At 43.6% G+C, this 25,737-nt stretch overlaps 1 protein-coding gene across 3 annotated transcripts in view; it reads left to right on the top strand.

The window, feature by feature from the left end:
* Positions 1 to 240: 240 nt before the first annotated feature.
* arhgap46a (Rho GTPase activating protein 46a) overlaps positions 241 to 25,737 on the top strand; it is a 37,615-nt gene continuing 12,118 nt past the window's right edge. For 2 of the 3 annotated variants that reach the window (XM_084348143.1, XM_084348144.1), the window contains exons 1-2: positions 241 to 450; positions 15,305 to 15,811. In XM_084348143.1, the coding sequence (XP_084204269.1) occupies positions 437 to 450; positions 15,305 to 15,811 (521 nt within the window). In that variant the 5' untranslated portion in view covers positions 241 to 436. Of the gene's footprint in view, positions 451 to 4,594; positions 4,800 to 15,304; positions 15,812 to 25,737 lie in introns of those variants that run through there. The other variant, XM_084348145.1, reaches the window with a different exon arrangement.

Here is a 25,737-nt window from a genome sequence, read left to right on the forward strand (position 1 = left end):
CTAACATGGATATGTTATTTATCTTTTAGGTTTTTATCTCTAGGTTTTAATTTAGGACGTTAATGTTTCCTAGAAGCGTGATAAGATTTACATTTTATCACTACTGTGTTCAGCCAACCGAGCCACTAAATGTTTTGCTTATGGTTTGGTCCCCAGATACTCTTTCCAGTCAGCTTGTAAAGGGAGGGGGTGTGGTGGTGGAGAGAGGGGGGAGGGGAGAGGTGGGGGTGCAGACTGGGTGACCCCCATCCCAACTCATGACTCACGTGCAGAGGCGGAGACTCCATATCGGATTCACCGCCGGAGGACCGTCCCGTCCCGTATTCGCTCCACGGACCCGCTCTGTACTCCAGCAAAACTCACCTTCTTCACTCTGATACCAGCTAAACATCGTTTTTTTCCTTTTTGTTAACGCCTCGTTTACAATGTGAAGAAAATGGCCGGGACAAGGTGAGTTTCTTCTTGATGTAACTTCAGAAGTGATACTAAAGAAAGTTTGGCAGTAGCGCGTGGTTGCCTCGCTCTCACCCCGCCACAGACAGCTCTCTGAGGGCAGACTGTGAACAGGACCGAGCCAGTCGGCGGTAGTTTTGTTTGAGTGCTTCTTCACAATGTTTGAAACATTAAATGTTTGCTGAAGTTTGTGAAAATGTAGTACGTGTAATATGAAGAGAGTCAACTGAAATTCAAATTGTATTCTGTGGTGGTGTTGCCATTTTATTGACTGAACATAAAACCGGGCTGTTGTAAACATTTTGGCTGTTGTTAACTTGCTAGCAGCAAGTAAAGTTTGAGAAACTATGAGAGAAGTCTGTCCCTTTAATATTTGCCTCCATTCAGTATTAGTAGTAGAGTTAACCTGGCTGTAGCTGTGGTAGGTCACAACTACTTTTATCTGTCACCACCAGCAGCTCCATCTATTAGTTTTTCCTAAACTGGTCCACAAATTGTCTGAGCTGATTTAAGTCTTTGTTGTGGTGAAGAGACCAATAACCAAAACGGAAGGCAAATGTTCCACAGCCCATTTGTTGCTCCCATTTTATTTTACTGGTGGAAGGTAACTGGGGGCTCTGAACTTAACTGGTTTGATCTCCACATGTTTTTTTTTTTTTGCTTTGACTGCAGATGTGCATTAAAACTTTGTTTAGCTTTCATCGGTTTCTGAAGACAGATGGTTTGCTTTAGCCGTCACAGTCTTATTTAAAGCTACGGAGATGTATACGATAAGCTACTTTGGTTCCTTTCAACGCTTTCCTTCAACTGTTTTGGCATGATACATGCCCTTTTTACTGCTGTGACTCTGTATAACTCACTCTTGATGGCTTGTAATGGCTAATGCAGAAGTTTTGAGAAGCTTTGATGTCTTAATATATCTCCGATGTGTCCACCTCCTGTTGAATACTATGCCATGGACATTATTCGACAACCAAACCGCCCAGTCAGATGTCATTTTTATATCCTGAAGCTGTACGTTTGGCACGTCATGCCAGCCTGACTTCATGGGTGCAGCAGTTTCACCATCCCCCTGCCAGCTGGTGCTCATCTGATGACTGTGTGGTGTTGGTTTCTGCAGACGTGTTAAGTTCTCTATCAGTCCGGCATTACATCTTTATCCATCCAGCTCTACATAACAGACAGTGAAGGCAGGACGGCGGGACAAGACAATGGTCCGTTTGGTGTTGCTAGCCGTTAAAACTTCTCTTCCGTTCATTTGGGCTTGTTAATGTGAGGAGCAGAGATGACAATAGGATGTTGTCTCACTGTGTGCCCAGCTAGTCTCAACAGACCGTGCATCCCCCTGACAAGATGAATCCAAATTTTGTCTTTTGACAAGGACGAGGCAGGATGTCCATCCTACAGAGGATTTGACAATGGACAAATTTGTTTGCCTGTTGAGCGGAAGTGATTTTGAAGCTTGTGCTCCAGTTGGTGTGACGTTAATAACTGGATGACTGTGTATGATCTCTTTCTGTTTGAATTATATTTTGTTAGTCGTAAAGCTGCAAATCATATTTTCCAGCTTTCATCCTCTTCTTCCCTGCTTTCTGCACTGTAATCCTGCTCACATCCCTGTGGATCAGTGCTCTTCACGCACCCCCAGACACTTTTCATCTGACTTTGATTCGCTGTGGCACGCCACAATGACACTGTAATGAGGTTAAGGTGATTTGCCCAAACACATTTATCTGTACCTGTACAACTGCTGACATCTCGAACCTCCCCCTCTGTAGGGATTAAAGGCTGGTTAGCTTCCCGGCACACACAAGATTGAAGCTGATGCTAAGAGTGCTGATCATCACTCACTAGCATTAAAGGGGATAATAACTTGTGGGATGGTCCAATGTTCATCTGCTTCAAAAGAGAACGAGTGAGCTGTCACTACGATTGTGTGATGCTTATACCAGTATTAGAAATGTCTCCATTAATGCCTAAAATGCTGGATTGGGTATCAGTGAATACACATATCTGTGCACTGTTTCAATAGCATATCATTTATCAGCCCTCGAAATGGAATCCTGCCACCTTCCAGCAGCATCTTGCACACCTGTATGAGTCTAATCGAGTTTTCTCTAGCATGTCAGCAAACTGACACTGGTTGATATTTGTTTTGTTTTTAAATTATGACCGACTAAAGTCCTGTGGCATTCATTCTCTGTGTGTATTTGTTCATGTATTGCAAAAAGGGTTTCACCTGCTCCAGGCCATACAACAATGACAGCAGTTATACATACAGAAACAATACTAGGGGCTGACCGATAAGGTTATTTCAGGGCTCATACCAATACTGATTATTAGTCATCTAGGAGACTGATAAAAGATAATTGGAACCGATATACATTCACAAGAAGAAGAAAAATTCTTAGCCTCACAGTTGAGAATAACCAACAATGGAATGTAACCAACTACAATTTACTCACATATTGTACTTATGTACAGTTTAGAGGTACTTTTCTGCTACTTTATACTTCCACACCATTTTTTTAAAATAAATTTAGCAGCAAGTTACTTTGCAAATTCAGATTATTCAGCTATCAGATAGTGTTGGGGACACTGAGACCACAGAGTGGTGATCCGTTACAGAGACAGAATGCTGCAGCACAGCCAAGTACTGCAATTTGCTGGACAAATACTTAATCTTTGGGACTGATACCGATATTTATTAGGAAGTCAAAATTTTGATATCAATAAATCGGCTGATACACATTTTTTTTTCTTTCTTGCAATGATCATTCAAATGTGGTAATCAGACACAAAGATATGTAACAGAGCAGGATATTTTACTGTGTAACAATAAACTTTATTGTCTTAAATGACACTAGTGCACTAAAACAGTAAACTTCACTGGGAAAGTATTAATTATATATTTTTTCTTCTTTTTCTGCATTATAATTCATTAAAAAAACTGCTTTCATTTTGGCGCACATTGGGCAACATGCGCTGGTTACGATATATCTGTGATGGGTCAATATCGGCCAACTGAAATATCGGTCTGGCTCTACAATCTGTATCGGGAAGGAAAAGACAGAGTGGGAACATCTTAAATTGTCACACTGCACAAAACAAGCTCTACAGATGTAAAGCACATAATACACAATCACTACACACAGAAGTGTAACATTGAAATACACAGGGCTGAGGCATGCGAAAAGTCTACCTAGAAAACAAAGGTTTTTGTCCTTAAAAAGCAGCAGCGGCACAGACGTCTCCCACCATCACAACCTAAAACTCTGTTGTCATTAGGAGATGTTAATCTGTCCCTACACCGTTGATCCCCAGTGATGGCCTCTTAAATTATAATCCACCCCAATTCTCCCCTCGGGGCCCCCACAGACCCAGCGTTAACATCTTCACCAGGCTGCTCTTGCACTTCTAAGCCTAGTGGGCCTGTCTGCACCTTCACTTCCTCAAGAGGACAATCTGGACATTTCTTTCCTGTGTGGCTCCTCAGCCAACCACTGACCCCCGACTCACCCTGTAACTCTGCTGTGGGATTAGACTCTGGCCTCGTTTGTCATGTCAGCAGGGGAGGATTCGGGGGAATGGTGTGGTCCAGCTCAAAATGAAGTTACAAACTCTTCCTGATGGTAGCAGAAACTAATAGGAAATGTGATTTTGGTAGCACGCAGATGGCAGAGATTGAATGCTTGAGTGTGTTTTTCCAAAGGCTGTGCAGAACACGTCTTCATTTATAACATGTAGACCCCAAATGATCTGACATGATAAAGTTTGGACAATGAATGTGGAAGGTTATTAAGCACAATTACATCCTAATAGGTTCATTCATTTCTCTTGTTTGGACAAGTGACCCCATTGTTCCCGATCCGACAGCTGGTGTACTGGACAGATAGGCCGGCCTGTTTGTGGTAAACACCCTGGTCCTGTCCTCAGCCTCTCCTGCACATGTTCACTCTCGTCCAGAGTCTTATCTGACCTGAAAATCCCCATGTGCTCCTCAGCAAAAGGAAAGGGGTGGATTTTAGGAAGGACAGGGACTTCTGTTTGGTCAGGCTTACCCCTATAAAAGGGTATTTATTGACCCTGTTGCTGAGTAGTGTCTCAGACAGACAGTCGCTGTTCAGCGGAGCGGTAAGGGGGCCGGAAGTTCCCAGCATTTCTGCTGAAAGCTGCAGCATTCGTGGGAGAAGAGAGAGGATGGCGGGACAAGACAATACTCTGTATACAGAAATCACAGGGCGCTGCTTCTCTGTGGTTAGTTTGTAGGCGGATTACAGCGAGGGTATCTGAAGTAACATTCAAGACTGCCAACACAAAAATGTCCTGCTGGAACCGGCGGAGAGGTAGGCACTGTTATCTCAAATCTCATGAAGAATCAGTTTGATGCAGCGGGGGTGAGCTCTTTGGCAGCTTTAGGAAATTAATTCACTTAGGCCATGTAAAATCGCTAGTTGGAAAGCAGCATGGGAAAGACGGGCCTTGCTGAAGGTGGCTGGGCGACCTTGTGAGATCCGGTCTAATCCTGTGCCAATGGAGAGGGGAAACTGTCTCTAGTTCTGGATTAGGGCAGCTGTTGAAGGAGGTCACCCCAGACCTCGTATACATGTCCCAAGCTCCTCCCCCGCCGTGGCTCTGATTGGTTGGGCTCCTCTTGTGTGGAGGCAACACAGAGAGTTCTCGTTGAATGAACTCTGCCTGTTGATCTGACAATAGTCTGCATTGTTCTGTACCTTCACAGGCTTCAGAATAGGGTGCATTTCACAGGCTTTGTAATGCATATGGCTGGGAGTCATCACAGGACATTCTTGTCAACTAGGTGACCATTTTTGTTCTACAACCAGAGAGCCCATAGAGTAACAGTAACAGAAAAGTAACCGTTATTGACTGCAGCAAAAATTAAGATATTTCTGACTTCTTTGTCAGATCAGTATATTCATTTGCTTCTCTCTGTCTACTTTGTTGTGCTGAAGACAGAGTACAGATTGGCATTGTGCAGAAAAAGCTTCGCAATCCAAAATCTGCTTTGCATTTTTTACCACACCATGGTTTTAAAATAGACCCCATGCCCAGCCATACCACACATGCGTATAAGTCTAGCATATAGTACACCGACTAAACCAGGCTGTCTGGTTTTTGCGGTTTTAGGCGTGTGCAGTCACTCCAGTGTCTCACAACTGACAATCACGCTACTCTCGACGATACTAGACAAAATGAAAGCGTTCATTGCAAGTATATTTATATATATATAAATCATAGAGTGCCGATGACATTTCCTTGTTGTCAGCTGCCTACAGGGAAATTATTGCGTTTGATTTTACCGAAATTGGCAGTGTTTTCTTCAAAGGTGTTAATTTTCTTTACTCTTACTACTGCAGCAAGAGACAAACTCCATGTGTCAGGGAGGCAGCACTTCTCTTTAATATTTGGCACATCGTGGGTCTGTACAGTGTTCTTACTGTTTTTTCAGATCGGTACGGTCATAACAGAACTGTCACACCCAGTATTAACAGCTTGTTAGTGTCTTATCCGTTGCAGGCCTTTTGGAGACGAATCAGGTGACAGAGTGAGCTCAGGAGTCTCCCCCTCTGTTCATCCTCCTAGCCTTGTTCTCTCTGCCAGGCATGTGGATGCCCGGCTGTTTGGTCTTAAAGTGCTTTACCTCTCTTCCCCTCCATGGCAACCTGCTGGCCTGGTGCCTGGGTCAGCTCACATAAGGCCGGCTCTATCGTGCCTGACGAGTCTCGCCTTGAAAGACGACCCCCAAACTTGTTTGCCAATGTCAGCACACGATGAGTGAGGAATTGATACTGACAACTGCTGCTGAGGGGTGGGAGTAAAAGAGGAAAGGGGAGGAGGGGTGAAGTAAAGGGGAAAAGGTATGAGGCCACGTCCCAAGTAATAATATGGATCTATTTGAAAATGCCGTTCTTATGTCCACACGAGACATCCACGTTAAAATGCAAATAGGGCTGCAAATAATGATTATTTTCATTACTGTTTAATTTGCTGATTATTACCAGGATTAATCGTTTAGTTTAGGTCAAAAATATATTTAAAAAATGCTCATCACAATTTCAAAAAAATCTCCATATTGCTCCTCTTAAACCAAAAGTCTAAAACCCAAAGACTCTTTATTTACTGTCATAAATGACCAAGAAAAGCAGCAAGTCCTAACTTTTAAGAAGCTGGAACTAGCAAATGTTTGATATAGTTGGCGGCTAATTTTCTTTCAATCTAATCAATGAAATGACTAATTGTTGCAGCACTAAATGCAGAAATCTAAATGCAAAGTCTGTTTTTTTAATTGTCAGCATGTACAGTGGGTGGACAAGATGTATATGTCTGTGAGAACACTTGTGTGATTGGCTGAATGGAACTGATTGGAAACATAAAAAAGCTTGCAAAGAGTTGGTTGAGAAAGATGGTTAAGTTTTTTAAAAGTAGTAGTAGTTAAAATTTATCACATTTTTGTTAACTCTAAGTGCTATATCATAGGCAACTGGACTTGTTTCAGTTTCTTCAACTTGAATTCTTGAAACTGAAATAAGTTCAGTTGCCTACAATATAGCACTTAGAGTTACCATGACCTGGATGACTGAGAACCTTCATCAACATTTTTGTGAACATGGTCTTAACAAGTTTATCCCAAGTTCTTTGCAATTTAAAAACATTTTTTTTACACCCTTTTCATCATCAGAACTCCTCAGGGTCTATACAGGAGATGAATAACCTTGCCGCAAGGCAAAGCAGCCCCACAATATATACAGGTGCAAAGACGAAAACAATAACTGGCAGTTAACATTAGCATAGAGTCAACAGAGTGATAAATAAACCTGAAGGCATTCTAACAAGGGACAAAAGAGTAAACAAGTTGGGCAGCGTGCAGCTCGGTGGGTCTGGTTTACAGAGCACATCACCATTAAAGTCAGAGAACAAGATAAATATACAGCATCCTAACCCCGAGCATTAACTTTTATGAGGGTTTCTGTGGGGACGAGTGCCTGGTTGCCTCTCAGAAGTCCATTACCCCATAACAGGCTCAGCAGTCTTTATGCTGGTTTGTTTGTCGTTAAATTAAATGCAAGACACACACACTCACAGACGGATACCAATTGTACCTTCAGTTCTACCAACCTTTAACCCTGGTGGCACGACAGGAACGGGAGGTGTGAAACAAAAGGGCCAAAGAATGTGTGTGTGACAGGTGCAGGGCCTTTTCTGTCATCTGAAACATGTGCATTCTCCCCTCTGATTGTTCTGGACACATGGGCGGAGCGTAGGAGCCTATTCACACACACACACACACACACACACACATCCTGCACAGAGACGACCCACATACATCTCGTCCCAGCTCTGTTTGCAAAAGAAACATTTGGTTCAGTTAAGACTTCCAGGAAACAAACATTCACAAAGGCTGAGTTATCTTTTTGATAAGGGTAAGATCAGCCTCTGTCAAACCTGATTCATGTCTGTCACGGTCAACAAACACTGCTGGCAGTGGGAACATGCAGGAGGAAACACAGAAGACAAAGCTGACCTATAATTTCTTGCCATGGCCTATAGAGTTTTTTGGGAGGTGTGCGTCATCTACAGCTGCATTTTCAACGTAGGAACTTTCCCCTTTCTAATGAAGTTCAGGGGACTTTACCCAAAAAGTTCCTGCTCAGGGGGTACTTCTTCCCAAAACTACAGGAACTTTGTGGATTGGGCGTGTAGTACTCAACATTTCTGATTGGTTGTGTCTGTTGCTTTTAAAAAAAAATTTTGTTCGTTTTTTGTTCCTTGTGCTTCAATACATCAACATGGAACTACAGAAGAAACCATACGTGGAAGAGCGCCAAAATTACGTATAAAAACAGCCGTCACGTTTTCATACATCTTTGCTTGTCTCTAGACCACAGTGGGAAACAGACAAAAGGCTGAAGGTACCTTTTTAGTTGCTTCAAAAGTAGTTAAAGGGACTGAATGTTTCAGGAACTTTTAGTTGACAAGCAACTTTTGTCGAGACCTACAGGCTCTCCTATATGCACCCTCATAGGCTGGACACACTGGATGCCTGTGCAGTGCAGCCACACTGGATGCATGAGTTGCACTTCCTACGTGGGTGTCAAGCAAGGCTCCAGTCTTGCCTATTTTAACCGCAACACGTGGCAGCAAAAATAGACCTGATAACGACCTGTAGACAGTCATATCGACATCATACCAGCGTTGTCACAGACATGAAGACAATACACACAACAGGTGAAGGTCAGTGTTATTTTCCTGCGCTCTTTTCCTTTCAATCCCTCTCTTTCCCCCTCACACTTTCTCGCTCTTTCAACAGGGGTAAAGGAAAATCACTTCATCATATTTATTGAGAATTATCAAAAGAAAACTCCATGTAAACAGAAAGGGCAGGCAGGAGCGGCAGCAGCAGCAACGCAGTCACTACGCATTAAAAAAGCATCCTGTGTGGCCTGTAAAATGATCATTTATATCAATAGACCATATTCAAACAGCAGCCATTTTCCTTTGATGTCACGTTCAGGGTGGGAAGGTCAAATAATGGGATAATGTTATGTTGTTGCGTTCCAGGTTGCAAGTCGTATAAACTTCGGAAACCATTATAATTTCAACACTTCCCAACTGATCAGCAACTGAAAAGATGATGGGTAGTAAAAATATGGAGCAACATTAGGCCGTATTTCACAGTAAAATCACTTATGAGACACCGCATTCAACCACTTACTAGCTAACATTACTGTTTGATTATATCTGGTACGTTTCACTTCCAAGCTGTCCAAGATGTGCGTCGATCTTTCAAAAGTAATTTACGCCTTTTCTATTGCATTTTGTAACACTATCAGATAGTGATGTTTGCTGGGAAGTGGTACAATGCTAACGTTAGTTGTTGTCTAACAGAAGCTAACAGGTGATTTGTTCTGATCAGTCAGGTAGTGTGAAATGATAACAATGTGTTATTTATGATCTATGATATGATTGATTATCTATGTTTATGGGACTTGCAACCTGGAACACAGCTGTACAACATTTGAGCTTCCCACCCTGAGAGAGAAGACAAAGGAACATGACCAGTGTGAATACCATCAATACCAGCAACAAATTATCCTCAGTCTTTTCAAATGAAAAGATAACTCAGATCCATTTATTTTTTAAAATGGCCTTTCCATTTATTTCAGTACAAGTCCTGTCCTGCGGCCCCAGCTGATGGGGTTACTCACACTAGAGCTGCTGCCCTCTACACTCCAGTACACAGGATTGTGGCCACAGCACTCGACGTGCCAGCCTCACGATTAACGCTCTTCGTTAGTCACAGCTACTGGAAGCTCTGCCAAACACTCAGTAGTCGGTCCATGTCCCCGGTCTTGTTTTACAATATTTAGATAAGCAGGTTGCCTAGCAGCCATGCTGAATAGACTTTGTACATGGTTTATGCATAATCAAACAGCTTTTGGCGGATCACTCCTTGTATTATATTGAGATACAGGCCCCTACTTGCTCTGTGAGAGCAAATTACCAGTGGTTTCTCATCGTTGTTGATAGTTTTGAACCTGTGCCGCCAGGTGAGTTTAAATCCTTCCTCTTCTCCAAGCGGTGACTAGTTTTAAGGCCAGTATCTGAGGAGAAAGGGTGTTTTATGCTTCTGAATAGGAAATAGCAGATCTGTAAATATATACATGCCAGGGTGGACTTTGGCATTTGTTGCCGTGCCTGATGAACAGAGCGCTAAGGTTTCCTCGATGAATGGCAGGCCCTGTGTGAGAACTGTTCCACAAGGGACGGTCACAAGTAACAGCTCCAGAAGTCTGTTGTTGGAAAAGGTTAGAGGTTACCTTACAAGAGTCCTAATTGGTAAACGGGAGCGTAGCTGGCTCCCTGGTTCTGTCTATTATCTCACCTTAATTTATGGTTAAACGAATGCAGTAATACCCCAATTTGGCTCGGCTTCTGAAAGCGTCCTATCTGTTCATCAGAAATTCCACAATGGCACTGAAGCATAACAGTGCATTTCAGCCATTAATAGATTATCTGATGAAACACTGCTGCCATAGTTTGGTCAAAACTTTATGCTACGCAGAGAAAACAATCTTTTTTTTTCTCTGTGTGTCGTTTATCTTTTGGACGAAATCAGCAACCACACTGGTATTTGAGTTTGTTTGAAATCCAAAGTTGGACAATGACACAAGGCTGCTTGCTGCCCTATTTCTAGTGAGTGTATTGTCCAGTCCTCTATGTTTACCGTTGCTGGGAAAAGTGCCATTTACACTTTGGCGTTGGCTCCAAACAATGGGGCAGATTCCATGAGCTATATTCTGTTGTTTCCCTCGCTCTGGGAAACCGCTCTCAGTTCTAGCTATTTTTGGAGCCGACTGTAAATTGTGGATGATAGATGAAGTATTTCTCCTTCAGAAGGAGACCTCTGGCACACTGGGAGCAACAAGGTGGTTACGAAGGTGTGTTTGTGTGCACGTCTTTGGTCTCAGTGGCTGGCCCTGTTTGCTAAGTTTTACTTTTTTTTTTTACAATTTGACAAGCTTTATTTTTAGTGGCTGTGGAATAACCATAGGGTATTGTAGCCTCTCCTTGACCCAAATGGGAGACAAAGATCCTGTGTGCCATGGGAGAGCAGAGCGTGTTACTTCACACAGGGGTAAAAAGGACACTGGATCTCATACATTGGTTAACAAATGATTCACAGCTGTGGACAGTTCTTTAAAACAGAATTGTCTAATATTACCAGACGAATGATACAACTACAAGAGTTCGATGAAGCAATGTAAGTTAGACAGAGATACTGTTGATCCTGTTTGAGAAAGTCTTGTCAACTACATGTTACTATTTCTGGACATATTTCTGGTGGAATCTGTAAAACCCAACAACTTCTTAACTCTCTATGTTCACATATTTACTGAAGGCAGTCAAGAGCTGGCTTAGGACTACTCAAACACATAACACGGGTCTCTGGCACACAAGTCTGCTTCAATTAGATTGAGATTCCCCAGAGGTAAATCAGGTGCTGTGTCCTTCAGTCACAGGACTGTGTGTGTACCAAGTTAATTTTAGTTCAATACAAAAAATTTCTGTTGGAGTTAAACTCCGCTGAGCTGGTGCAGACTGCATTCCAAACCATTTATGAACATTTGCAGCATGAGGCAGACTGTGTCGGTTGTTTGGAGTCCTGCACTATGCTTTAATGTTTGCTTCTCATGTCAGGAAATCGCCTAAAGCTGAGTAGGCTGAAGTTCATTTAATTGGTATTAAAGCTAGTAACCTTGGAGCAGAAATCTATCGCAACTAGGATGGTGCTTGCTTAACTTTTGGTATGCCCACTTCAAGCAGTGGACTCATTTTTACTTAATTTAGAGGATACAGAATATGTCATTATGATGAAAATAAGGTTTCATTTGAAAGTGTGTTGACCTCAGGCCTGGTAAAAGACAAGTCCCTTTGTATTAAACAAACCCATGTAATGGTCGTCTCTCATGTTGTTTGAGTGCTCCCAAATGTGATGTTCCAGGAATTTCAGAACCTGAACCTGGTCCGTCTTCCTGCTTATCTGCTCGTGTCAACAGAGCCCAGCAGGCTCGCTCCCAGCTCTCACTGCTGTTTATTTACCCGGAGGGAACACTCCGTATGCAGCCACTACACCCCTTGCTGCTAAACTCGTCAGGCACAGCCTCCGCAGTTGACCCTCAAACCCTGGTTTCCTGTTGGGGTGTTCAGGACACCATCCGGCATGTTAGATTCTGTGCCGGTTTCCCCGGTGTCATCACTGCTGTGGAATTTTGGGATTTCAAAAACACACAGAGAGGGACACACAACCACAGCTCTCTCTCACTCCATGTTCACAAGGGATTGGTTTATTTTGATTTCAGATACAAACACAGCATTTACAGAGAGTGACGACAAACACAGGGCTAAATAACAAGGAATGCAGCATGGAGAGATCAGTTTCTCAGAGTGGGGAGGCCCCTTTTGGAAGCCGGGAGCACTAAAAGGATGAAGGATCTGGTATGTGTGGGGTAGTATTGACTGTTTGGCCTCTGCTTTGAATGCCCCATTATTCGCTAGGCTGCCCGCCCATGAAGTGTTGCGGATCTAATCAGTCTGAAAGTCATCTTCTAATAGTTGGGCCTCATTGTGGGACCTGCCTCTGTTGTAAGAAGGCAGACTGTAATAAACACAGCTCTGCTACACTAAATCCCAGTATGACACAAACAAACACATTCACATAAGTGTTTTTTTACACTTAAATTAGCAGTGTATTCACTCAAAATCACAATGTAAATTGCGATCTTTTTTGTCAATTTTGAAATGCCCTGTAGACCCTGTGGCAGATTTGAAATGGTAAAAGTAATTTGTCCAATCAGCAAAAGCCATCTAGTTTTCCCCATTGCTGTATTTGTTTGTTCACATAGTGTGGATACGCAAGTCAACAAGCTTATGTGAAGTTTGGAAATGGAAGATGACATCAACAGGGCTCCAGACTTACTTTCCACAATGGTTGCACTGGTGCACCCAATTTTTTTTATTTAGGTGCTAGGACATAATTCAGGTGCACCTAAATTCTTAAGTTCTTAAAGGTCCTATTTGTAAGAAAAGTAGATTTTTGAGTGTCTCTCCCAACTTGTCAAATAATGATGCTTTGGTTTTCCCAACTTGTCAAAAACTGGCCCTTTGGGATGGCAGCCGACCCGACCCACCATCCCAAAGCATCAGTATTTGACAAGTTGGGAATGAACCTCAAAAATAAACTTTTCTTACAAATAGCACCTTTAACACATTATGCAAATGATTGTAAACCGCAATAAAGGTACAAATGCAGGTTTTTCTTCATGTAAATCACAGCACACGCAACAAGAAACTAAAAATAAACAAAATCAAAAACTATGTTTCAGGTGCACCGCTGCACCCAATGAAAATGTTTGTCACACTTGACAGATTCTTGGGTACATATGCAACCAAAATAGTCGCACCCAGGAGCCCTGATTGAATACACGTTCTGCGATTTGCGTGAAAAGTAGATTGTTGCTGCCTTCAGTATCGATAACGATCACACTGCCTTACCCTAAATTTCCTCTTTCATCTTCTTGTCATCCCCGGTTGGTTAAAAATATAGTATGAAATCCCTCTACATTTCAAGTCTACTAAGGTCAGGGCTGCTTGCCTGGTGTGAGGGATTGGACAGATGGCTTCCCAGCACAGAGCACTGGGACACATGGGTGGACCGTATGTGTGAGGCTCCTATATTCTTTCCATGCCCTTTCTGTGTTAACTGGTTGTGAAATCGACCTCTGGAGAATACCTGGGGCTGGTGCTGCTGGCAGCACATAAAAGAGATATAGGTTGATACTTGATGAACAGGTACATCAACATTACTGAAGGCTTTGCAGTTAAAACAGAGAACAGCTGTTGTTCCCAGTGAGTCGTCGTCAACACGGTGACATTGTAACCCTGGCAGACCCAACTGGCACCACACTCCTCTGTGTCTATTTCTGAGGCCGGGGGTGCACACTGGGTTGGTTTTGGCAGGCAGATGAGGAACGAATGTGGGTACTCGGTGGACATTGTAGGCACTCTTCTTATCCATGCTTAGCTTTGCGTTCTTTCTGATCATCACAGGTAGTTTGGACAGCAGGGTCGTACCATAAACAACTGTGACCAGGAGAAGAAAGACTTTTCTGTCCTGAGAAAGCTGGGAAAAGATCCAAACCTATGGGGGATTGTTGTGACACTAATTCCTCCCCACTGGCGCTGTTCTCTCTAAGATTCTAGGCTTGAGTTGGGTGAGATACTGAAGAAGAGAAATGACCTATCCATGCCAGGACCCTCAAGTGGTCATTACAAGAGACTATAAAGGAGCGTTGAGTCCTTCTTCTGGCTCCGACCTCGACATTTACTGTGTCTGAGACTTGGTAAAGGACTCTTGTCGGCTGTATGCAGTGTTCCTGTTCCCACGTGGATTTGCTGGCACAGTTAAGGCCTGCATTAGGGAACTAGATCAAAGGAGACATAATGGAGCTCTCTAAAGAGTAGCATGAACTGATACACATCACCAGCAACCTTAAGTCATCGCTTATTTGTCAGATATATTTATTGACCCTGATTTTATTTAGAAAGCTATAGCGCACAGCTGTAATACGTGGTGATAGCATTCAATTACAATATGCAACACACTTCATTTAACACAGATAGTGTCCTATAATTTCCCTAAAATTCAGATCATAGTCTAATTGTGTGTAATTGGTCGTCCCTCTTATCTGTGCCCGTTGTATGTGTACTTTTCTGCAAACTGGGTTGTCCTTCTCTCTATTTCTCTCTCTGCCTCTCTCTTTTTTGCGCCTCCCCTCTCCACTGTCTCTGTTCTGTTGTCTGTGTGTATTGTGCTGAGCTGGCTGTTGTCACTCTGTGATTGTAGTTAAGCTCGGTGGTTTTGTGCGTTAGTAGCACTCGGAGCGTATGCTTCTATTTGGGCCCTGCTGACTCCATGCCTGGTGTCTCACTGAGTGTGTCCACCTGTCTCCTGATTCAGGAAACACACTCATTCGCTATGACTCCCGCTGCTTCATCACCTACCAAAGAGATGACATCATAGCACACGCACACACACATGCAGATGGTTACATGTAGGGGACACAAACATTGACACTCTCTCCATATGGGCAAGTGGGCATATTTGGGCCTCTCAGTCTGTCAAACAGTGTGAGTTGTTTACTGCTTGTCGGGTTGATTAGTACTCAGGCGTAACCGTGGCCTTCATCATCGTATCCTGTTGCTGAATAATCTGTCGCCATTTTCAGCTGCAAATAACACTTCACTCTTTATCTAATTTCTTCTCATTCAGCGCTGATTGGGTGGAGATCCTGGAGCCACGCTCCCGTGAGCATATGTATGTGAACTTGACCACTGGCGAGTGCGGCTGGGATCCCCCTCCAGGAGTTCCCGTCCGCCAGGCAGACGGCAACCAGTGGTGGGAGCTGTTTGACCACCAAAGTGGCCGCTTCTACTACTACAACTCGACTGGGCGCCGCACAGTCTGGCATCGACCCCAGGGAGCCGATATAGTCCCCCTCTCCCAGCTCCAGGCCATGAGGCGATGCACTGAGGCCAAGCGGGCTGCAGGGGGCGTGGACAGGCCCCACCATGGGACCACAGGGAGTATCAGCAGTGCAGGGAGCCAGGGACGCTGCACCCCTCTGCCCGAGCCGGACGGAGATATCCCTGTCCCCAGAGGACTGGAGAGCAACGAAGAGGCTGCCAACCCTGAGCTGGAGCCAGCACTGGACAGCAGATTGCAGGGAGACGGAAGCAGCAGCGAACACAGCACAGATGGCAGTAAAGACCCACAGAGGTAAGCCTGACCAAACCTTCAGTAGCCTCTACAGTAAGTCTGGAGAGGGATTTGTGCTTAATCATTAGTGGATCATATTACCAGGAGAGAAGCGGGGAAATGTGATAGTCATCGCAGCATGTGGCGTAGTGAGTCGTAATGACTTTCAAATGCTTCTGCTATGAGAACTCACAGGATTATTTTGACTTTTGACCGCTCAGACCAAACTCAAACTGCTTTTTTATTTTCATTCTCACTTATCTGAACATTCCATACGTCCCATGTTTCCATACTGCTGCCTGTGAACCATGCTCAGCCATTTCAGCAAATCGCTACCAAATGGGGAGCACGGTCAGTTACATTACAGAGCACGACATCCCCCCCCCTCACGCTAGGGTTAGTGGTGCAGAACGGGCCCTAACAGTAAGTCATTCAGAGACCCCATCATGTGCTGTGCGTTGTGGCCTCGTCCAAACCACCATCTCTTCCCTCCAAGTCAGATTCCAGACATGCCTCTTCTGTTTCCCCTGGCACAGTGCCACTAAGGCCGTCTTAGTGTCCTTCTGTGTGCTCACCACCACCACCACCACCACGGAGCTCCACTCTGCTCCAATGCTCATTTCATTTTCCTAAAACAGATCTAGGCCCCAGGCCATCAAAGACTGTAACGCCTCTTATGGGTGAGAGCTTAAATGTGCATGCATGAGAGGCATGTGAGAGAGTGTTGTCTGTGGTTAATAACAAGCAGAACCACTACATTCCAGCTGCCTATAAACAAGGCAAACTCTGCCGGGTTTCAAAGGCTCTTCTGTGGCGACTCTGCCTCTCAGGTTCCTCCTGACTCTTCTTGTACCTCACCTTGGCCATTAGGAGGTTACCCCTCTGACCCTCCGATCCTTTGGGATTACGTAAAGGTGGAAGGGGAACTAATTGGTCATCCATGGCTGTTGAATGGCACTACTGGAGGCCTTGTTGACTCTGGTGTGTGTGGGGAGTGTTAAAACTCCCCACAGGATCCCACTTTGCCCCAGTGTGATTCAACCTTTCCCAGAACCTTTTCTGTCTCTGCTTAAAACAGTGGCCAGCTGTGTTCCTCCAAGGAAGGCTGAGGCGTCTTTAGTCCACAGCGGCTTGATATCCTACTTAGCCATATGGCCCTTCACATGCTCACCAGCCTCCATCTCTTAGCAGGTAATTAGAAACCACCACAAAATGCACAGAGAGGGTGGAATGTGACAGCTCAAAATGGATGAATACAAACTCGGAGAGACATGCTTATCATCAGTCAGTGGTCCATCTTATTGACGATGACAAGGATCAATGGGTAAGGGTTGGACGAGTCACAGTGGTTTGAGGTTAGCTAATTGTTCAGTCCCACCCAAATTGTTAGTGGCTTTCATGGGAACATAGTCCTCTTCCCCTTCTTTTTAGAAAAAATGAAGCTACTTCCGGTCATAACTGTTTTATTTCTAGAGGAGCTGTGTATTTCATTTTAAAAGTTCCTCAATGTTTGGTCTGAAACGCTCAGCTATTTTAGACATGTCCTCACATGTTCTCTCTTCTTCCCTTTTTTTTTTTTCCTCTGTGAAATTTCAGCGGAGATGAAATGTTGTTAACTTCTGACCTTTGAAAAACAATGCTCTTCTTGTGGAGATGGGACAATCCCAGTTCTTCCACCACCAGTTTCCTTTTGTTATGACCTATTAATAAGTCTGTTCATAACAGATAGAAGAGTTTCCATAGCTTCCACACACCCTGTGTGTCATTCTAAGTGTTGGTTGCTTGATGTGGCTTCCTTTCTCTCTTTATAAAGCTCATATCTTTATATTTGTTCACGCTTATAGGAAGTGTAGGCACATGGGGGCACTTGTGTGTCAACTTGCATGCCAAATCTGTTACTCATTGGCCAAGTCTTATCACATGTCCTGTGGAGCTCATCAGGGAAGTACCGTGCTCTCTAGGGATAAACATGTCAGTCACATGAGGTTATGGGTGCAGGAAACTGAAGCAAACTGATCTCTTTTCATGATGTGGGACATAAGGTGTTGCAGATCAGCTAGCTTATAACACCTGTATTGAATTTCACCCACCTTTCAATCCATGTCTGTGTGCTGTTCTCATCAACTAAATAACATCTGTAAGGGATTTCACCATAGATAGTTTGTGATCTGTGCGTATGTCTGCCTGTCTTCACTGTGTGTGGGCTCCTCTCCTCTGAGCTTTAGGGTTACAGGAGACCTGCTGAGGTTGAGTGGATGTTAAAAGTCTGCTGAGGACGTATGACAGCATGGTGTGAGACAACCCAGGAGTGACCCAAGGTGGTTCACATCAGGGTCACAGCACTCTTTTGTCTTATGGGCCGGCCTGAGGCGTATAATGGACCACTAAAAGGAACAAAGGTTGTCACTTAAACCTAGTTGCCCCCCCAATCAACTGAGAGCTTTCTCTAAGCAGGAAGTCTAGATATGTTGAATGGAGAACACCAAATGGCTTGTATGTGCCCTCTCATTTAGCCCTGTAATGATATAGCGGTGCACCAGCATTCAATCTAAGGCAGTCACGCTGACATTAGACACTTAAAACCTGCCTTTCCTGATTGTTCCTTGGCTTTGGATTCCTTTAAAAAGATTCAGCTTCCACAGAGTTGGGTACATCAGTCCCTTAGTGAACTCAACTTGTTTCTTTTCTTTTTTTTATTTTACCAAGGTTGAATCAGCATCTACACATTAAAGAAGAGACATGATAGCTGGCAACAAGTTAACTTAAAAAAAAATTTGATTTCATTTTGTCTGGAAGTTAAAGCACTAATGTGTAGAGCTCTCCCCAAAGGTGACAAGTGTCTGATGACACAACCAACTGAAAAACAGAACTGGAAACATTTTATTTTCTATTTCAGTTTCTATTTTGGGTTTTTTGGGGGATTTTTTAAAGCATTCTTTAGAATTAAAGCATGTGCATGAAAGCAAAAGTTTAAAACAAGCCAAACCAAAACAAGCTTCCCCTCATGTGCTTGTGACTGTCTGGCTCATGAGTCATATAGGAGAAATCACCTAGTGGGTTTATTTAGGAAATGAGGGGGCGTCTTATGGGTGAGATAAGGTTTTTGAGTTTTTAACGAGTCACACATTGTCTGCATGTTAACTGCGAGAGCACAACTCTGTCGTGTCTTTCATCTCCCGCCGCTACGACGTAGCCACAGCATTTTTTTTTTACACACACATTGGAGCGACTTGTTTTTTATCTCGACACTCCCAGTGTGGTAAGCTCATTTTTCAGCTCCTTCCAGATGGTGTTTAAAGTGTGCCTATAATAATAAAGTAGGCCTTTTTTTCCTATGTGAAAAGTTGCACTTTGAACTTGCGATCCTGTTATGTGCTTTTGGTTTGGTGAGCAGTATCCTTATTTAATTTTTTATTTTTTTTACTCTGCACTGTTTCTCCACACGTTCCACATTTCACTCAGTCTTTCTCATAAATGCAGATTACAGAGCCATAGTTTTATGTGTCTCACTGAAGCAGTGAATCCAAAACCTCTTTTGTGTTATTTTAGATATCATTGAAACACTGCTTATACGGTTAACTTCTCACTCTGGGCTGTGGTGTGGTGGAATATCTCCAGTGGCACCACATGCTAACCGGCCTCAGGCATGCTGCTCTGACTAACTCAGCTGATGTGCAGCCTGCAGAGATGGTATTTTTCATGGTACTTATAGGGTTTCCATTCACATCCATTTCTAATATATTGTGTACTAGGGATAGGAGGCAGTACAAATGAAAATCTTACTGTCAAAATAAAGATTAAAGGTCCACTATGTAGTTTTGGGGAATAGATTTAAATCCCAAGAGAAATATCTTCATTGACTCATTTTGAAATATCTAAACAAGCTAAATAAATACATTTTCTTCGTTTTCGTCACTGAATAAACTGTATAAACAAACTGACCTCAGAGGACAACACAATTTCATACTGTTTTACTTTTTTTATATCAAGCTTCAGTGTTCTGGGGACCTTATTTTTCTCTGAGAACAGCTTGTTTATTCACCTTGTATTATTGCCTCATTAATATTGTAAATATTAAAATTTGGTTTGGAATTTGGTCTCCAAAAGTGATGGAAATTAACTTAATTATTAGTACAATTTACTGATGTACTGTACCAAAGTACAATTTGAAGGTGCCTGCAGTGTACTTCAGTATTTCAATTCTCTGCTACTTTATACCTTATTAAGTAGTTAATTTGCAGATTCATATTATTCAGTTTTGATAGGCTGCTATTCATGACGTATAATCAATCAGATAGTGTTGCGGCACTGAGTGAGACAGAGTAGTGACTACAGACATGGAGGCGGCTGCATCAAAGCCGGTATAGTGCTTTTTAAATTGTTTTATTTGATCTGCATATTACAAAAAGAAACGTTGAGTTAAATAATTCGGAAAATGCTGTTGTTACGTTTGTGATCTTGATCGTGTCTTTGAGACTTCGTATTGACAAGAAAAGGGGTTAATGTGCGTGTGTGTGAAGAGGATCCAGTTTTTAAAATGTTTCACACAGTGTGCCATTACGGGATCGTCCCTCATGAAGAGAGTCACAGATAAACTTTCAAATTCCAGAGGCGGGTCTCTCTGGAATCCAGTTGGGTTTGGCCTCATCCTGTCTCTTCAAAACGATCCTAGTGGCTGTCCTTCAGCCCAGCCCAGCCCTTCTCATAGAGTTGGGCCGAGTGAGCCACAGACATGCACAACTGGTAGACATCTTGGCTCGAAGGAGGGAGGTGCGTCAGTTCAGCTGTTGCAGGACAGCTGGCTCTCTGAAGGTGCCTGACGGGAACTAGGGGGCTGCCAGCTTTGCCTCAAGCCCAAAACGTTATTTCATGCTTGTGTGTGATATTTTTATGACAGATAGTTCAGAAGGGAGAAGAAAAATCTGCTTTGAACATCAGAGTATATGACATTGTCCTCAGCGAATCCTCTTTGTCTTTTCAGTTTCCTTCCCTTTTCCAGATCGCAGTGGTCCCATTGGTCTGTGCTCTGAGGTGTTTGTGTAGCAGAAGCTTGGCCTGTGTGACCTCATTTCCTCTTCCTGTCCAGCCAATGTTAATAATAACCCCTGTTTTTCAGACCCCACTATTCCCAGGAGGTATATTTAAGAACTTCCAAATCCATATCCCTTATCCGCCATAGTGACTCAGCTGATGGTTTTTCCAACATTACTTATTCCAGGCAGAAAAGAAAGGAGAGACAGAACATGTGCTGACAGCAGAGTCCCTATAGTATATTTAGCTGGTTATTGAGACGACCTGACCACAGCTATGTTCACAACAGTGACAGAGGTATCTAGGACTGAATTTGTGTGTGTGAGACACAAGAGCTGCTGAGACTAATTGAAATTTTCGGACCGTTAAGTTGATTTGCTGCCCCAGAGGCCAATCAGATTACCCCGTTGGCTTCCAAAGGGCCTCTAACTTCATTTTATCTTGCATTTCTCTGTCTTCCTTAAGGTCTCACACGCTAGCTCCAGGCTCTGAATGAAAAGGTTTGTGTGCGCATATGTGGGCGTAGCAAAGGTGTGTGCACATGCGCTGTGTGTGTCTAATCATGCGTGATGGAGAAAAAGTTAAAATGGGGATTATCTCTTTGCAAACAGCAAGAGATTTAGAAAAAGAAATGTTTGCACTCCCAGTGATAATTATCATGTCTCTTTTAGCTTCTGTGATAAATCGCTGTGCATAATCCCCACCTTCAGCTAACATTCAGCAAACACCTGGCAGGCTGCTAGCAGGCAACACACCCTTTCTAAACAACTTTCATTATGATTAGAAGAAAGTCCAGGCCTGTTCAGAGTTATGTAACAGCCTGTCTGTTTGCCTGCCTGACTGACTCTGGAGGTCGAAGATGGCTCTTTCAGGTTCAGGCCCCCCCCCAGCCACTCCATTGCCGTCGTTGAGGGAGGCGTCTCCGTGGTGATGACACAGCCATGCATTGTGTGAGGCTCCCCGCACTGCCACAGGGGCCCCTGAATGAGCCCTGAGGAATGCCAGCCTTCCCGCTCATTCCCTTGCTGCACTCTCCCACGACTAATCCCCTCCCCTTCTCATTTACACATGCTCACACCCTCCTCTTGTCTCTCCAACTCTGTTCTCCTCCTCCACTCCCCCACCAATCGTCTCCCCACTCCAGGCCTGTTTTCATTTTCTCACCATTGTACTGTCGTTGTCTCTCTCTTGGTTCAGGGTTTGTAATCATACTTTATTTGGTTGACCTGGGGTTTACTGATATGCGAGTGTTGTTCTAGCTGTGTAATGGGATTAGAGGCTTTGGATAGATATCGAAGACACTGTAAAGCCTTACTGTTGGAATTGGCTAACGGCCACCGTGTGATCGTGGTGATCATCACACCAAAAACCCTGCTGACATCCAACATAATGTGCCAGTGCTAGAGGGGGTGAACATGCTAGACCTTTGCTGATCCTGGCTGGGACAATGGCAGGCAGACAACAGAGACGACGCCTGACAAAATCCCTCTCTCCCAACACTGTGAGCTGGTGGACTTAGCAGGAGGCTCGTCTCCGGCCTATGATTGTGTTCAGTTTGAGGTCTTGTTACACATATATGGATAATTTTGGTGACGCGTATTTTACTCTAAGTTTTGGTGTCTTATCCAGATGCAAACAGCCTCTTTGATCACTAAAACCAACATTTTTGAAAACTCCTTCTAAGGTGAAGATTTCTTTAAAGCTCTGGCTTCTGTGCATCTGTGTGGACATGTAAAATGGAGTAATTGGGAAATGATGACATTGTCACCTAAATTTGCATTGTAAGTTAATAAGCAACAATGGCAAACTACCTGATTGTACATTGTACATAGCACTGCGATGCCATGTGCCAGGAAGGTTGTTAAATAATTAAAGCTGCTCTAAGTGATTTTTTTTTCTCATAAAAATGATTATTCAATTGCTCTATATTCCAGCAGTAAACACTATTATAGTGTTTGTTCAGTAAAAGACATTTTCTGGTATCCCTGCCCAATTTGATCCAATCAGGGAACAGAACACCATAATAAGCTCATACGCATGCTCACGATGTTCTTCTCTGGTATTTGACTTATCGTTTATGTAGACTTTATCGCCACCTACTGACATGGCACAATAGTTTGACATTGTTTTTCTGTTCCCTTGTATGTGGAAATATTTTGTAAAACAACGGTTGTGTGGATAGGAAAATATTTTTTAATGGAAAAGAAAAATACCAATTTTCAACAATACCTGTATATACGCGCAGACCAGACCTGACTCCCTGAAGAACATGCTGTTAAATGTTGCTACTGAATTCAGCACAAGGTACAATTTATTGTTTGAATGGACAGGAAGGAACAGTATCTGTGGTGGCTGGTGACTCAAAAAATTGGGGGAGGACAGGGGGAAACCACCCACCATGTCATGTTATTTTGCACCAGTAGCTACAAAAGTGATTTTATAAATGACAGAGATTTGGTAATGTTTTATTTTAACCGATTACTATTTTATCCCTCTTGCCCAAAAATAGAGGAGCCGCAACCTCCCCTGCCTCTATGGACCAGCCTTTGCTGAATAGTGCAGATTACATTTTACAGTGAGTGAGGCGGAGGATACTGAATTTCTCATGTATGAACTAGTGAAACATTTAATAAAGCTGTGTATAAGCTCCCTATTATTATGATTTAACCCATACTTCCGCCCTGGCTGCGGTGTGTGAACATTACGTTAGGCATTTCCTGTTTGTGCTACATATGGGGGAGCCCTCTCTCTCCAACCCTCCACTGGACCTTGTCTGACAGGAAGTGGTGGTCACTACTATCTCAGGGTCAGTCCTCATAAAGTACGTCATCCCGCCAACAGGAACATAGAAGACAGATTCATGTTTTTTTTTGTTGTTTTTTTTTTTACAGTCGGCCATCGTGTGTGTGTGTGTGTGTGTGTGTGTGTGTGTGTGTGTGTGTGTGTGTGTGTGTGTGTGTGTGTGTGTGTGTGTGTGTGTGTGTGTGTGTGTGTGTGTGTGTGTGTGTGTGTGTGTGTGTGTGTGTGTGTGTGTGTGTGTGTGTGTGCCTTCCAATTCTATGAAAAGCCTTGATGTCTCATGTGTGAGATGTCCCTGCCATAGCAAACCGGTGCTAAACGCTCAGCTGCTGAGGTGGGAACGATTTTGTAGCATTTGTATCACCTCCTCCTGCTTTGACAGGACCAGAGTGAGAAAACATACACTGTTTCAAAGAATACAAACAGTGGCTTCTCATGTTTACAGCTGTCATCTATCAACACCCCCCCCCCCCCAAAACGTAAAACCATACACACTCACACTTGCTTGTAACAACTAAACAGTGGTTAGTTTGGGTGAATCCCATCCATCAGAGCTTCTTGTCTTCACACGTGTCTGTCTGTGTGTGTGTTATTTAGGCAGTAAACTTTCTTGATTGGTCTCGGTGAGGCGGGGGCTTTGGAGCATTCCCAACAACAGTGGTTGTGGCAGGCTGTGTTGGAGCTGTGCCAGGTGGCTGAGACCCAGCTGTTTATGGGCCCTGCCTGGATGGCGAATCTGTGGGACCGTTTGAAGACGAGAGCCTGTTTACATTCAAACCGCTGAGGTGGTGTGACTCACGCTATAGACGGGGGGTGGCACAAGGTCCTGAGAGAAAGAACTGTAGCTAGGAGGACTAAAGGAAGTTTGCCGTTGGCCTGAGGACCTCAGGGGAATTGTTTCAGCATTGTTCCAGAGAGATGTGGGGAGGAGAGGGGGGTCACTCCGCCTCTTTCACTCCTCCCTCTGCGTCCTCCTACTGCTGTTACAGCCCAACTCTCAAGTGCGTGCTGTTGGAAAAAGGAAGCCTTTGAACACTTGCTCTGGCTCTAGACTGATCTGTGTTTATGTGTGGATTTACGGGGACAGAAGGTGATCAGCTTTGATCTAATTAATTACCCCGCTGAATGTTAAGTAGAGGTTGGACGAAGGAAAGGTAAGTCTACTTTGCCTGCCTTCAAACATACTTACCTGCTTGACCTTTGATTAAGCGAGGAGGTCTACTGAGCTCATGTATTCTTTACTGCGTCACATGTGTCTTACTCTGGCCTGCTGCCAGCTGTGTCCATGTGTGTATGTGTAGTAATGCCCGCTTTATACACACTCATTGGTTTAAGGGGGCAAGATTTTGATCAGTTGAGGAATGAAAAGTCCTACTTGCTGTGGAAGATTATGAGGCCACAGCAGAGCAGAGGGCAGCAGACCGAAGCAGCGTGACCAGATTGATAGCAGATTGTTTTACGTTGCTGGGATTAGAAGTGGGCCATTGGGTTTGAAGTTAGCCTAGCCGCTCAAGCAAAAGGAGAAGAATTAACCTTTGGCCCTGAGTAAACATATTCTCAGCTGTGAACTACTGCAATCCTGACTTTTCTCGGATCAACATCTTTTCATGTGGCCTGCTGGTTTATTGTCCAAATGTTCATTCAGTGAGGGCAGCCTTCCATGCCATGTGAGAGTCATATGTAGATGAAGCCAACATGAGCTACTTCAAAAACCTTACCCCATGTATATTCTCCGGTCCCACATGTTAGGATGAACTGTGGCTGGGTTCTACTGAGATGTGTTGTGCTCAGTCACTCAGTATTTTTAGGCACAACACACAGAGGAGTTATAGTCTCATGGGTTTGACAAGGCTGTTTTGACTGCTTGACTAAAAATGGAGTAAAGACTTTGGAGGTCAGCAAAATGTTTGGAGAAGAATTTGTGGATTGCTGCTGGTTTTCCCAACCCTGTCAGCTTTAGATTTTATTTTAGATGAAATATAGCAAATGGTTTTAGGCCTATGTATGATTGTATATGATAGTAGTACATTTTTTTACTTTTGGGTGTTTAGACTTTATATATACATTGTTGCTTAGTCTGATGTCAAATCTCATTTTGCTTGTTCTCTCTCTCTCAG

This window comes from Pagrus pagrus (assembly GCF_965226575.1).
Source record: "Pagrus pagrus genome assembly, chromosome: 3".
Lineage (NCBI taxonomy): Eukaryota > Metazoa > Chordata > Actinopteri > Spariformes > Sparidae > Pagrus > Pagrus pagrus.